Source organism: Pecten maximus, chromosome 14, assembly GCF_902652985.1.
Source record: "Pecten maximus chromosome 14, xPecMax1.1, whole genome shotgun sequence".
In the NCBI taxonomy this organism is placed as follows: domain Eukaryota; kingdom Metazoa; phylum Mollusca; class Bivalvia; order Pectinida; family Pectinidae; genus Pecten; species Pecten maximus.
The window spans coordinates 36,854,368-36,870,100 of NC_047028.1; the positions used below are offsets into that span (position 1 = coordinate 36,854,368).

Below are 15,733 nucleotides of genomic sequence, written 5' to 3' on the forward strand. Positions count from 1 at the left end.
GTGTGGTATATAAATTACTTAGATAAGCATTGACCCCACTCGAGGTCACCCGATGCATTCCCCATATAATCCTCACCACTTCCCTGGCACCTCCCTAGTGGCACCCCTCCCCCTTTTGACAGGTGATGTTACATGTAGAGGGTCACCTGCCGTAGCAGTCGCCGCCGCTGTTATAGTTTGGTTTGGTTTATTTTGCTTAACGTCCTATTAACAGCTAAGGTCATTTAAGGACGGCCTCCCGTGCGTGCAACATGCATGTAGGTGGTGAGTGCGTATGTGTGTTTTGGGAGGCTGCAGTATGTTCGTGTTAAGTTAAGTTAGGCCGGAACTTTTGCCGATTTATAGTGCTACCTCACTGGAGCATACTGCCGAAGACACCCAGCAGCACACCCCACCCGGTCACATTATACTGACAACGGGCGAACCAGTCGTATAGAAGTAGTTTGTAGTTTTCTGTTTTTTTATCATGCCTTTTATTTAAATAAAGTTTCTTTGAGTGGCACCATGTAGCGCTGTAGTCTCCATCATTAGACTTGCTTAATTAACAAAACGGGATCGCCAATTACATACATTGTATTCATTGGAATACCAGTACATGTGGACTTAATTATCCTATTAATTTGCAAACCTGTTGATATTGTGATTTAAAAATATTTGAAGAGATAATGTAAGACGTAATTACAAACTGATTCGAACTCTTTGTGTCCTGCCGTACGTCCAATCATACACAACAGTCCGAATAAAAAAAACACAAACCTTGTAAGAATTTTTTTGTCAATATTTTGCCCTCGTATTGGAATTATGATTTCGCTATTATGTCGGTATTCTTTGTTTAATATATTCTTAATGTATAAAAATGTATAAAAAGTTTTGAAAATCGTGTTTTTACCGGTTTTTCCGAAAAAAAATCAAAAGAAATACTTGATGTGGTGTACTTCCTGCGTTTGACAAAAACTATTTTTGTTTGTCTTCTATAATGTCTAATTCACTACTTGGTTAAGCAAAAGGCTTTATTTTTATGGGTTAAATGTCCTCACATATCCAGGGTCATATGAGGACGGGTGTCGAGGAGATACCTATAGAGTAAGAATGAAAAGCACAGAAAGAGTCGAACCATATCAAGTAGATCCTTCAAAACTGAGATTGTAGAAGACCCATTTATCACGTACCGTTTTATAATACACAATCAGTTAGCTGTATGTTAGGCCACTAAGACGCGCCTCTTTTAGCAAACAGAAGCTAACAACAGTGTCAACGAATAGGTAGCATGTTGCTTAACCAACGAACCTGTCTGTCTGTCTGTTTCTATTTCTAAACACGTTTCTTTAAAGAACCACAATATGCGATATCGTTGTCTAACGTACATATGTCCAATGTATATACGTCCAGTGTAGAAATATTCGGTGTACGAATGTCCAGTTTGGGAAATGTCCAGAACATCCAATGTACGAATATCCAATGTTTGAATGTTACTCCATTATCCGGAAAACTGTAATAAAAAGTTTTTAAAATGTTACAAGAAGACGAATGATTACAGTATAAAACAAGGCAATGATATGATAGAGCTCTCCTACGAAATTGACGTCATAGAAAACCAGCGAGTGTCAGCAAGCAAAATGGGCAAGATGGAATACAGACATGTTACGTATAAGATAAAATATTTAGATCAAACACTTAAAATGAAAGAATGCCTGATGTGTACTATAAACGTGGTTATTTTCGCGGGGGTTAATTTCAAGATTTCGATATGTGAACTATACGCGTTGGGGTAATTTTCGCGATTGATCCAACTGTTTTTATTTCCATTTGTAGTTCGAGATTACTCAAACTGATATCAAAATAATACGCGTGGGGAAAATTTTCGCGATCAAAAGGACTCCGCGTAATTAGCGTAAATTTCCCCCTCGCGTAAATTTCCACGTTTACAGTATCTTCATTGCAGTTCAGTCATAAAATAGTCTGGATGCAGACCGATTAATGTATTCTTTTGATGTACCTTAAGTAAGTAAAATATACCTACAACTGCTTTTTCGCAAATATACGGCTTATACATATTACAGTCATCATCATTCCATACTCGATCTCCTCCTGTTTCATATCCGATAGACAGACAGTCCTGGCCACTCCCCCAATTGTTTGGCTGATTGGCACCCCAGTTTGAGAAATTAACATCCTCGTCATTGTCTGTCCATCTCCAGGTGCCTTCTACGTCCATATCTGTTGCGCCTACCCAGTAAGCCGTGTCTGGTAAAGGATACGACTGAGAGTAATTTGTATTACAGAAAAAAACTTATATGATCGGTGAGTCGCAATCTAATTAAAATCTAGATGGTTATTCTCACTACGTTACATGAACATCTAACAACATCCCATAAGGGGTCACGTTCTGATGACCTTTGAGATGTGTGTATTTCACTTTCAGGGCGAATGATTAATTTGTCGATGTCCTCGAAGCAACCGATTTCGTTACAGCATGTATCTGAAGCTAACCATTTCGGCACAGTTGTATAGAGCTATATGTATAGTTGGACGAAATGACTTGAAACAAATTGACAGCTAATACAAGCTATGCACTGTAATAATGCTAATTCGGACATGTAAAATTCACTTCCAAGATTCTGGAAGTAGTAATTTGATTGGCTAATCCAAAAGGTCACCCCGACGTGACCCCTTATGGGATGTTGTTAGATATTCATGTAACGTAGTGAAAATGACCATCTAGATTTTAATTAGATTTGGTGATTCGTGTTTGTGGTTAGGAAAGGTTTAAATTACAGTAACATGGATTCCTTTTTGATAATATTACTGTGAGTTAATATCTATCAACTCAAAGAATGCATTGAATTTATTTTCGTGAGAACGTCTGAAATTGGCTAAAAGGTACAAAACCATATACAACTAGGCAAATCAAATGCATGACCAATCTCTTTTCGCAAATATCGCGAATTCCTACATTGAAAAATTAATCATGTTTGGCTAAAATATTATTTGTCTTCAAATTTATGAGTTATTTACTCTAAATATTTGTATTTTACTTGTTCGACTGCTTCATTCCTGCTGATACATTATGTTCGCTTGATCTTTTTGCAATACCGACTGACAAACAAAAATGTACTTCTAACTGTCAATACAGTTTATTAAGATTGTATCTTGTATTCAGGAACTCGGTATATTACCTTTTCTCTGAGGGTGCGTTTCCAGAAATGTGTCTTTGCTTGACGTATCGGGTCTAGCAAGGTATGCTCCTATCTGGATACAGTTTAACTGGAATGTGAAATGTTGAAATGCTCAAAACATAACTAAAGTATATACCAGTACTAATTGAAATGAAATAGACACAATTTAATTCTGCTTACATTATTATAAAACCATTTCAGATCAACGCTAGTTTCTATAAAACTACATGCATACCTTGGTTCAAGAGTTGTTGAAAAGTACACCTCGCGGCCTGCTGGAATTTGTTATTTAAACTATTTTTATTTTGTTTTGTTGTGTATTTTATTGTTTAACGTCCTTTCAACAGTTATTGTCATTTAAACTCCGTCTTCCTTGATGCGTGCGTATGGTGAGTGTTCGGGATTGCCTCAATCTAATTAAAATCTAGATGGTCATTCTCACTACATTACATGAACATCTAAACACATCCTATAAGGGGTCATGTCGGGGTGACCTTTAAGATGTATGTATCTCATTTTCAGGGCGAATGGTCAATTTGTCGATATCATCGAATCAAACCATTTCGGCACAGCTTGTATAGCTATACACTTTGTGGGACGAAATGACTTAAAACAACTTGACATAGTGTGCAAGTTATGCACTCTAGTCTTGCTAATTCGGACATATGAAATTCACTTCCAAGATTCTTGAAGTAGTCATTTGATTGGCTAATCCAAAAGGTCATCCCGACGTGGCCTCTTATGGGATATTGTTAGATGTTCATGTAACGTAGTGAGAATGATCATCTAGATTTTAATTAGATTGGGATTGCCTCCTTGTGATAGAGTGGAACTTTTGTCGACTTCATAGTGCTACCTGACCACTGAAGCATACCCCCGAAAACACCCAGCAGGACACTCCACCCGGTCACATTATACTGATATCTGGCGCGAACCAGTTGCCCCACTCCTAAAAATGCTGAGCCCTAAACAGAAGTAGCATGTACCATTATTATAGACTCTGGTATGTCTCGACGAGTAGTTAAAACCCAGAGATTTCATCAACTAAAGGCAAGAAGTGAGTCAGTGCCAACGGCCATTAGGAAGAAGAAAGAATAAAGGAAAGAAGAGAAAATAATATCCCAAATTTAGTCGCCTCGTGCGAATCATGACTAGATGTATATTTCTTTTCAAGATGGCCGAGACTATAAAATGACGCGAACAAAAGGTGGTTTGGTTTGTTTGGTTTGTTTTTGTTTAACGTCCTACTAACAGCTAGGGTCATTTAATGATGTGACAGGTTTTGGAGGTGGAGGAAAGCCGGAGTACCCGGAGAAAAACCATCAGTACCTGACAACTGCCCCACGTAGGTTTCGAACTCGCAACCCAGAGGTGGAGGGCTAGTGATAAAATGTCGGGACACCTTAACCAAAAGGTGAATAGAGTTACGTTGTAAATGAGGTGAAATACAGAGGGAGAGAGTCCCTATAGGCGTATGGATCCAGAACAATGCACTGTTAGTGCCATGTGAAGGAATTATATCAATATTTACCAAGCTTGATATTTTAGGCAAAATTTATAGATCGTGTGAACACTAATGCGGAGGAGGGTTAATACACAGGGAAAAGTAAAATACAACGGTGGGAACGGTGGCATTGTAAAAAAAAAGTTCCAGTGTTTTAGACATGTAGCTCAAATTGAGGAGATACAAGACAATGGGCACGGTGGCATTGTTAAGAAGTTCCAGAAACATGCGTACGGGTAGGTCGAATTGAGGAGATACAAGACAAAGGGTACGGTGGCATTGTAAAAAGTTCTAGAAATGCAGTTCAAATTGGGGAGATACAAGGCGATGGACGCCATAATGATGTAAGTGACTTTCAACACGCCGTCAATAATATATAGGAGTACCACTTGTAAATGAGGGGAAACTACTTTAGCGAAGTTAGACACCAACCGGATATAAAGATTGACCCCATTGACAGACGACAATCAGCAACACTCAACCTATTGGGACGACAAACAAATCTGAACAAGCTTTCCCATTTTTGTGTATGAAGATCGCGATGTCATGCTCATTAAACGTATAGTAAGTCGATCTCGAGGTAAGTGGGGTTTGAATATCGCTACCGATGTTTATGTTAAATCACAGAGATAACACAGAGTAATATTTTATGTAACGAAACGACATCTACCTTCAAGTTTAATAAAAGGATTTCCCCAAATCTTATTAGCCTTAGATATTCATTATCACTCGGCAACCGTTCAAACATCTACGTTTAATCAGACTGGCTTCCTCTGTGAATTATGTCAGGGGTAGCGTTTTTCAAAGACGCTTATCATACGGCACTGCAGGAATCAAACAAAATAGTCACACGGGGTTTCTTTTTCTGGATAGTAATATCCATGCTTCCTCATCATTTTTGTCATCTGCTACATGCATATATAAATTTATGATTTATATTGTATAGTTACATTCTGTAATTCTATTACCTTTGCCCTGTTCCAAGAGACAGGCATAGACTCGAACAGGTAGCAAAAGTTTTCATACAGGAAAAAAGTCTGTTGACCCGTGACCGGACATCGGGGTACATGACCTGTTCCTATAGAGTGATTAAGATAAAGATTAGGATTTATTATTGTAACATGTGATACACTGCCATCACACCACCGCTTGTATTAAAAATGTAATGGCTTCATATGTAGCTCGTACAAGTTTGCGGTTTGATATATAGTAAGTAATCCGTACAAGATTTCGGATTGACAGAAATAATCCGTACAATATTTTCGATTGATAAAAGTAATCCGTACAAAATTTCGGTTTGATAGAAGTAATCCGTAAAAGTTTTCGGATTGATAGAAGTACTCCGTACAAGATGTCGGACATATAATGTGTGTATTGATTGTATCATCTGTATTTGATTACCTGTCAATAAAATATCGTTTAAACCAAATTTGTTGACATCTTTGATAAAAGATACAAGATTATTTCTAAATTATAAGTTAATTACTGATCTGTACAATTTCCATATACTTGCCTGCAAGATGGTTTTCGTAGAGCTGCGATAACTCCTCGGTTTTATTCAAAAGCTCATCCCTCCTAGTGGTTAAATTTTGGATGTAGCTCTCAAATTCCTCCTGCAATTTGATCCAGGCATTGTTCATTGATTTGGTCGTTAAATGCCGCACTAAAGGTACAAGGCTGTCCGGAATTTTCTGTTCCTCATCCTTAGGTTTTAATAATTGTTGACAGCAAAGCGATGTTAGACTTAAATATATAAATATAAAAGATAAATAGTAGTGATGGATCATGATGTTTTTCGGTAACGCCTTTTCGTGCGCCATTCTACAATCACAGCATCACAGACATTGTTTTAATATATAATGATACTGGGCGAATTTGAACCCCACTTCAACTTAATAAATTATAAATGTATATCCGTTTTTGTATTAAGTGGTATGCTATTACGCCAGTTGCTTCAAATCAGCTTCTCACGAATGCAATTACTACAAGTAAACCTAAGTGTTTCTTTGTGAGGAAATGCTACACAAAGAAATATCATATGTTTGCATGCTGTGAATGTATCGTCGCCTATCTAATTAATCTTTTTGTATCCTACTTACGATTTTTATAATTACACTACTGAGACAGACAAAAATGGGGGCATTTCCGCCTGTATATGTAACTTATCCGATATAAATACATGTACTTGTATGTACCATATGCACGCGATAAAACAAAAGGAAGGGTCTGTATACTCAATGTGACCCTTTCATACGCTGTACCGTGAGCATAAGCACGTACATGTACTAAACATTACTTTTGGAATTTGAAATTACGCCTATCGCATTTTTGCTACGTTTCAATTCTTGCTGAATATGGACACTTAGTCAAAGTATAATCTTCTATAACAAATAATATCAATTTTACCAAATAGCCCAATTTATCCCATTCGTTTAGTTATGGAATCTGTGCACGTGCCTTTATTCGACGTTAAGTTAAATTATGACTTCCGTAATCTCCCTATTAAACTACGCCATTTTTGTGCCTAACAACATCACTGACTACCAGTTAATGGTTCGTCAGCTGAATGATGCATTATGCATTAGCGTATCTAATAATATAAATAAAACGAAACGTCTTAAGTGATTTAGGTATGATTTTCATTAAACATGCATGTCTATTTCAGACTTCGCCAGTGACTGAATTCGTACACATACCCAAATTTAAATCACCAAAAGTTTGGCAGTTATGGTTACTAAAAAAGTAGCTGTTTAGCGGGCACACACACGAACGCAGGCAACTGTCATCCGACGATGTTCCCATCAGAGATCTGCACAAACAATCCATACCGGAAACTCCGTAGGTGGAGCCGTAAATGTACCTTATACACTCAGGTGGTGTAGCTTTCACGTTGGAATTGAATGATGGAAACCCACGTCAGTCAAACTCAAATGACCAAGTTTTTTGTTTTACCGGCAGAAGCGTCGGGATCGAAGATATACCCTCACAACCATACCGCCAGTTTTAATTGATAAAACTATCTAATGTTTATCTTGAATATTATGCGAGAAATGCGATTTTTTTCTTGCTGAATATGACAGTAAAACATCAATGTACGATATTTTTATATCCATGTATTTGTTACAAAGTGGATATTATTGTGCAAAACATGACACAATATCTTGGTATCCCTTCCTCCTACGTAGTTAATATCAAGTTTATTCTGGTTAAAACCCTACAATTACAAAAAAAAAGATAGAAAAAAAAAAAAAAAATAAATAAATTCATCACACTCTCGTCTCATACAATAATAAAGTCCAATCCGGCTAATCAAATGTCCCTTCTACCTCCTATAGACACCTATGAGCATAACGGCAAGGGTAGGATGTACAATATATGTGTTCCACATGAGCTTACTCTCTTCTCTTGAAAGTTGCCTTTTTAAACATGCTTTGCCGACATTAGCAAACAGCTTAACAAATTGCATGTTAACAGCAAGTTCTATGGTAAGCCATGATACATACTAGCAACTGACCAACTTACTCAAGTTCCGTTGGAACAGAGTAATGATTTATAGACTTGTATAATATCATTGGATACGCCATTTAGATGAACTTTGATTGAGATTTCTTCTTCGTTTTCTTGGTTTTTTTTTTTTTTTTTTTTACAAAATCATGATAATTACTGAATTATTCAGAATATGTTCATGTTGTTTATTTTCAGATTTGTTTCACTAATAATTTGTACCGAAGAGCCTCTTTGTTTGTATGTTATTCTTTAAAATATATGAATTTGAAAATGCGGTAGTGAGAAAATATGCTATCTGTGATGGATGGCTGTGGTATTGGCTTTTCGAAAACCGTAATTGGTGGATAAGAATTATGTTTTTTACAGGAAACATTTTAAGATTAGATCTACTCACCGTTCTCATCTTTTAAATACGATATGCATAATATATTTTTTGTCCATCTCCTGAAGTAAACGGGTTTACTTCTATTTTAGTTATTTCACTATAGGTGTTCTTAAACAAGCAACAGATATGTACCTAAACGGTCTAAAGAACTGGATTTGGTGAAAGACACATCATGGTGGAAAAAATGATATAATTTTCATTTAAATCCACTATAGACTGTAAGCTCAAATGGTTCCAATGGAGAACAAGTCACAGAATGATTTCTACCAATGAAATATTGACATGAACGTAAACCTGAAAGACTCTCCACTATGCATAATGTGTAACCGTCACATAGAAACTATCACACACTTGTTTTTGGAATGCAGAATAATTGAAAACTTCCGGCATGAATGTCACCTATGGCTGTGCAATGAGGCAACTTAAAATATACAACTACAAAATTTTGACGTAATATTAGGGAAGTAAGCCATGGAATAAGAGCTAAAATATCTTAACATTCTACTTCTATTAGTAAAGTTTCATATTTATAAACATAAACGTGGGAATTGTCTCCCTGATATAAACAGATTTAAAAACGACTTGGACATTTATTTAAACATAGAAGAAGAAATATACAAAACTATTAATATGGAATATAATAATTTTGAACATAAATGGTCCTTTTGTAATAGAATCCATATACTTGTGTATATACTGTTTAGTTCTACGAGTGAAAGCAAACAAAAAAAGAAAAGAAAAAAACATAATTTTTATTCATAACTTGACATTTACATGTCACAAATATATCAATGGACAGCTCCATCTGATAGATACTTATACCCAGAAATATATACTAGTATATGAGTCAAAGGGAGATAAATCGCAACAATATTGGTCTTCTATAATAATTACTTTTGAAAATGTATTGTATTACTGCTGGTTTTGTTTTTCTCTTGTTTGTTTATTCACTTTTCATATTTAAAATTAATAATCCTTTAATATCGTACTGCAGTATACAGTATCGTCAGCTTATACCAACAATTGTCTACTATAAAATAACTTCATTAATTACTGTACATGCATATATTTTTATTTTCGAAGCCAATAAGATCCTGGTTATATGTACAAACTCTGAACTCGTTCTCCACTTTGTAATTTGTATTGCTGTTCACGTGTATTACGATTTTGTATATCAGACAACTGGCTATACGGAATACGTTTCACAGAACGGGACAACGTTTGGATTATTTAACTCTTATACCGACGTTTTGAGTATCCATATGTTGAAAACCTTTCAAGCAACGAATCCGGGCAAAATCATTAGAAAATGGATTTTTGTGAAGTTCTCTTGTGAGGAAAAATATTTGCCTGACTTTTGTGATGAGTACTCCAAAACGAAATACGTTTTCACCACTGAATCGGGATATCTAAATATGAAGTTGAGTGAAAACTACTTTCATCACGTCTTGCCATTTATCGTAACTGCCTCTGTCGTCCTAAACACAGGCGCTTGCATAGAAAATATGACTTCCATTTTTTTTTTATATGACAGTGGTATGTGTAATCTGTTAAGCTGAAGGTTAGCAACAACGCCACGAGCGAAACGGCACCCCGTCTCATTTCAATCGACTAAAACACACATTTATTCAAACTGACCCGGCGCACACTATATGCGACCGGCATCAGAAAACATTCATCTTTAACTTACCGTGTCACTCATACGAATTGTTACATCCAAAACACAATAATCCGTGAAAACATCGCCGAATTCCTCGCTCTGAACGCCATTTTTCAAACGGCTCCCTCCAAAAAGATAGCAGGTAAATGCAAAATCCTGCATTCTAGTGTATTTTACGATAAATTCATACCTAGTGTGTTTTATAAAAACAAGTATATGAGAGATATTTTTAATGATTTTATACTATCATTTCGCTGATTGATACTGGAATTCTTTTTTTAAGATACCCTTACTTTGAAAATTTTAGGGGAGGGCTTTAAATCCGCCAGTGACAATGTCAAAGAGTTTGACGCATTGTAAAGTATTCTTTGTAATACTGATTATCTATGTAATTCCACTTTACATCGCATATATAATATTTAAGTTATTGATGAATTATCTGATTAATTGAGTGTGTAAACATCCAATGCTACTCTGATAATGATGATCAAACTGGCTGAAGTGCTTACAGAATAAAGAAACTGAATTTAAATGAGAAAGAAAAGAGAATACTTGAGGGGTAGTAGTAGTTATTTTGTATCAACGCCAGAATTTTGTAGTATTAAGGGCTAACGCCAGAACACCCAGAATAACCTCTTATTCTTACCGATATTGTGTGTGGTCTATATATTTTTAACTAGTCATGTAGTGGTCCATATCTTTTTTAAATTGAAGATAGGCATAACCCTAAATAGATGGCAAGTTCAATAAAAAACAAAATATCAAACAACTATCAGCTATTACCCCATCCAAATTTTAACTTCCAAAAATTTCAACTGATACTGCTAGTTTATTAGTTCATGGTATACTTGATAATGCCCCGGTCCTGTCTTGAACAAGTTACTGAGCACCGTTACATGCAATCTTTCGATTTCAAAACGAAGTTCAACAACTACCGAAATGATGCAGTTGAAGAAAAGAAAAGGACGATCTCATCACTGGCATTAAAACATGCTATCTTATTAGTCCGTGATCTCGCAAACGACGTCCTGTACATGCACATGTAAAATAAAATATGCCGGATGACCCCCAAAAGTGCACCTGGCGGCAGCCGATTATACAATCACATGACCTTTCAACTCCGTATATAAATGAAGAATCTGGACAGGCTGAGGGAGCCGTTTGAAAAATGGCGTTCAGAGCGAGGAATTCGGCGATGTTTTCACAGATTATTGTGTTTTGGATTTAACCATTCGTATTGAGTGAAACGGTAGCTTAAAGATGAATGTTTCCTGATGACGGTGGCATATAGTATGCACCGTGTCAGTTTGAAAAAAGGTGTTTTTTAGTCGATTGAAGTGAGATGGGGTGCCGTTTCGCTCGTGGCGTTGTTGCCAACCTTCAGCTTAACAGATTACACATACCACTGTCATATAAAAAAAAAAACAAAAAAAACTAAAAGTAATATTTTCTGTGCAAGCGCCTGTGGTCCTAAACGGCTTTATCTGTTTTCCACGCTGCAAAAATGCCATCTTCGCTAGCCAAGGTTTCTGATTACGTTACACTCCACGAACCCTTGGCGGATATAGTCGTCAGTTCTGGCCCTCTAGCGGAGATTCGAAATTACCACCCTTTATTCATGAAATTTTCGACCAATCAAAATGAGCGTTACCAATGTACTTCATCGGTGATGTTTACAGACACACATGAAGGCTTGTGTCAATTTCGATGAGATGTGTGATCAATGACTTATATAAATTGATCAAACACTGTGAATGTTTCCCCAATGATTGTACGTCTCTGTATTTAGGTAAAATGCCATGACATAGTCGACAAGGTAACTCTCTACTGGGTGCCGCAGTTTTTGTTTAATGCGAAACCAAGCCTGGATGTAAAACGCGATTTGATTGGGTGCCCTGGGATTCCAGGGCGCGACGGTTTGAACACGGCTATATCCGCCAAGGGTTCGTGGAGTGTAACGTAATCAGAGGCCTTGGCTAGCGAAGATGCAAAAATGTCGACACGTTCTAATATATTCATGTTTTATGCATACACTCTGTTCGATGCTCCTAAAGTAACATCGTCACTGCCAGCCATTCTGTATTTTATCCTTTTTCGAGATTTCATGCCGTATAACATTTGTGTTTTAAAATTTGAATCCATAAATATTTTACCTATAACAATTCGATCCTGATAACTTAATGATTAGCTTTTTAGAAATATCATTTCTTATCTCATATCCTTTAAAGGCTGTTTTTTCTTTCAAAATTAAGTACGCCCTACCTATATGGTTCTCATTTTCTGCATTGTCGTGATCGCAAATATCCCAGTTTTAATAACGAAGAATTAAGAATTTCATAAATGCATACCCTATATATGATACCCTGGAGGGAACAGCTCATGGACGCATTATGCCAATGTATACGGCTTCATGCTGAGGACCGCGATTGTACAATGCGTTCCGTACGTATTCTTGCTAATGTTTGAAATCTTCACGATTGGTAGAAGTGCACGGTACAGTGCACAGTAGTGTACATCTCAAAGGCAACTGTGTGAATCTTACTATTAGTAGAACTATACCAAACACGGCCATTTTGATTTTCATTTCTACTACCGGACTGTCTAGTGAGGAGCTACATAAGGGAGACTCGGTCCTGAACTCTCTCTCATGGCTGTCGGAAATAAGAAGTCTGTTTATATGTGTCATATTTTTTTTTGAACAATCAGAACGGAATGTTTACAGATTTTTAAATGTTCAAAGTTTGAAACACGATGTTTAGAATAGGGAGGAAAACACAAGTTTATAGAAATAAAATAATAAAAAGTTAATGTTTTTTCCCTCTTCAAATGTACTAGGGTATGACTTGAGCCACTTATGTTTTAAATGACTTAAAACCACACAGGATATTTTTTTTGAATGTCCTGGCATTTACATTTTGTGATACTCTCTCATTTAATATCAGTGTTTGATAAAATTCAATGGGAAGGTATTTCATTAGGCGATAATTTAGTCAATGGCATGTTACTATCGTAGAAGACCGACGGTCGAATGCACTACACAACCTTTCCCTTCCCACATCCTGTCCTCAATATCCCCCTCTCTCCTCCCCACCCTGTCCTCATAATTCCCCTCTCCCCTCCCCACCCTGTCCTCATAATTCCCCTCTCCCCTCCCCCACCCTGTCCTCAGAAATCCCCTCTCCCTCCCCCACCCTGTCCTCAATATTCCCCGCTCCCTTCAACCACTCTCTCCTCAGAATTTCCTTCTCCACCATGTCCACAGAATTTCCCTCTCCCTTCCCCAACCTGTCCTCAAATTTCCCTTCCCCCATCCCCAGCCCGGTCCTCAATATTCCCCTCTCCTTTCCCCCACTCTCTCCTCAGAATTCCCCTCTCCCCTCCCCACCCTGTCCTCAGAATTCTCCTCTACCCTCCCCCACCCTGTCCTCGTAAATCTCTGTTTCCATTCCCCTCCCGAGCCGATGGGGGTCGAGAATGCACGGAAGTTTGAGGACGTGAAAAAGAACTTTATCGTATAAGCAGATGAAATATGGGATAGAAAAACACATGTGGTATTGACGATTACATCATCAACTTACATTTCTACAAAGGACTTCAGGGTCATGAGTGTAACCTGAAGTATAACCCATTAAGAAGCCGGGCAATGAGTGTCCTAATAGGAACGTAGCCAGTCAAAAGGAGTAAACTGGGTAATGCTATGACTGCCATGCACGTGCAATTTCTGTCAAAACAAAAGGCGTTCAATTAAGTTAGGATTTTGATACATAACATATTTTCACATCTGTACTACAATTAGTCTTAATTTTTATTTTTAAGCATTTCTCTTATGATATGCATTATATTGTATGCGTAGCAAGACAAGAGGCCCAGAGGGCCTGTATCGCTCACCTGGATTTCATGAGATATGAAACAAGAATGATGATTAAGTATATTTGTCACTGGTAAATATGAGCGATATCTATCGCTTGGTTTCAGAGAAGAAGTCGTTTATATTAAGAGAGCCAAATTGACCCTTTTTGGCCCCGCCCCTCAGACCCCTCGGGGGTCAGCCCCACCATTTGTACAATTTTGAATCCCAACCCCATAGGGATGCTACCATGCAAATATGAGTGATATCCATTTCTTAGTTTCGGAGCAGAAGTTATATCAATTCTGTAAAACTGATCCCTTTTGGCCCCGCCCCTCAGACCCCAGGGGGTCACCCCGCTATTTGTACAATTTCAAATTCCTACCCAAAGGTGATGCTACCAGTAAAATATGAGAGATATCCATTGTTTGGTTCCAGAGAAGAAATCAATTATATGAATACAGCCTGATTGACCACATTTGGCCCCGTCCCTCAGGCCACTGGGGGGGGGGGGGGGGGGGGGGGGGGGGGGGCAGTCCCATCATTTGTACAATTTTGAATCCCAACCCCATAGTGATGCTACCAGGCAAATATGAGCGGGGGGGGGGGGGGGGGGGGGGGGGGGGGGGCAGTCCCATCATTTGTACAATTTTGAATCCCAACCCCATAGTGATGCTACCAGGCAAATATGAGCGATAGCCATTGCTTGGTTTCAGAGAAGAAGTCGTTTATATCAATATAGCCAAATTGACCACATTCGGCCCCACCCCTCAGGCCCCAGCCCCATCATTTGTACAATTTTGAATCCCCACCCCATAATTATGCTACCAGGCAAATATGAGCGATAGCCATTGCTTGGTTTCAGAGAAGAAGTCGTTTATATCAATATAGCCAGATTGACCCATTTTGGCTCCGCCCCAGAGGCCCCCAGGGGGTCAGCCCCATCATTTGTACAATTTTGAGTCCTCTACCCATAGGGATGCTTCTGACCAAATTTGGTCAAATTCTGATGTGTGGTTATGAAGAAGAAGTCAATTGTTGACGGACGGACGACGGACGACACGGTATGGCATAAGCTCACCTTGGTCCTTCGGACCACGTGAGCTAAAAACTGTAACTGTATCTATAGCATACACCTGTAGCCGGGGTTATCTCCCTTATATTGATGTTTCTGACTAAATTGGGTTCAAATTCATTCACAACTGTATATTTACATTTGCTCCGCATTTCCCCATTGACACAATGCTAAGAGGCAGTTGCCACCCTACGCCTATAGCACCCAGTGCCTCAGGCTATAACACCAAGTGATTAAGGTCATGTGACATTAATAAAGGCGGTATTTTTTTTTGTTGAAATGGTAAGACAATGTAAATATAAGTAATGAACAGTGGTTTTAATGTTGTTATTGTCGATATGGCAGCAAGATGTATGGTGGGCAAATGGCATGGGAACCCTTTAGGGAACACTGAAACCGCTGTTCATTGCTTAAATGACAAGTAACAATTTAAAGGCATTAACTCTATTTCCCCTATTTGGCCCCATCCCTCTGGCCCCTTATGGGTCAGAGTTACCGTTTATGCAAAATCTAATCCCCTTCCCCCAAGGATGTTTCTGACTAAATTTAGTTCAAATCCATTCCTAACTTTATGACTAT

The 15,733-nt window shown here is 37.9% G+C and overlaps 1 protein-coding gene across 2 annotated transcripts; it reads right to left on the minus strand.

The window, feature by feature from the left end:
* Window positions 1-476: 476 nt before the first annotated feature.
* LOC117342950 (lectin BRA-3-like) lies at window positions 477-6,499 on the minus strand. Of its 2 annotated transcripts, none has more exons than XM_033905254.1 (5): window positions 6,194-6,499; window positions 5,649-5,758; window positions 3,177-3,264; window positions 2,021-2,244; window positions 477-1,489 (listed from the first exon to the last, which is right to left on the minus strand). In XM_033905254.1, exons 1-5 carry the CDS (start codon window positions 6,465-6,467, stop codon window positions 1,478-1,480), a joined length of 708 nt encoding a protein of 235 aa, XP_033761145.1. In that variant the 5' UTR covers window positions 6,468-6,499; the 3' UTR covers window positions 477-1,477. The 2 variants fall into 2 exon arrangements, with proteins under 2 accessions (XP_033761145.1, XP_033761144.1); XM_033905253.1 differs by having other exon boundaries at window positions 2,017-2,244.
* Window positions 6,500-15,733: the final 9,234 nt, after the last annotated feature.

Coding starts and splice junctions, on each gene's coding strand:
- LOC117342950 (XM_033905253.1), bottom strand. CDS start 6,467: ATGATCCATCACTACTATTTATCTTTTATATTTATATATTTAAGTCTA. Junction 5,759..6,193: donor CTACGAAAACCATCTTGCAG/GCAAGTATATGG, acceptor ATCACTCTATAG/GAACAGGTCATGTACCCCGA. Junction 2,245..3,176: donor AACGCACCCTCAGAGAAAAG/GTAATATACCGA, acceptor ATCCTTTACCAG/ACACGGCTTACTGGGTAGGC.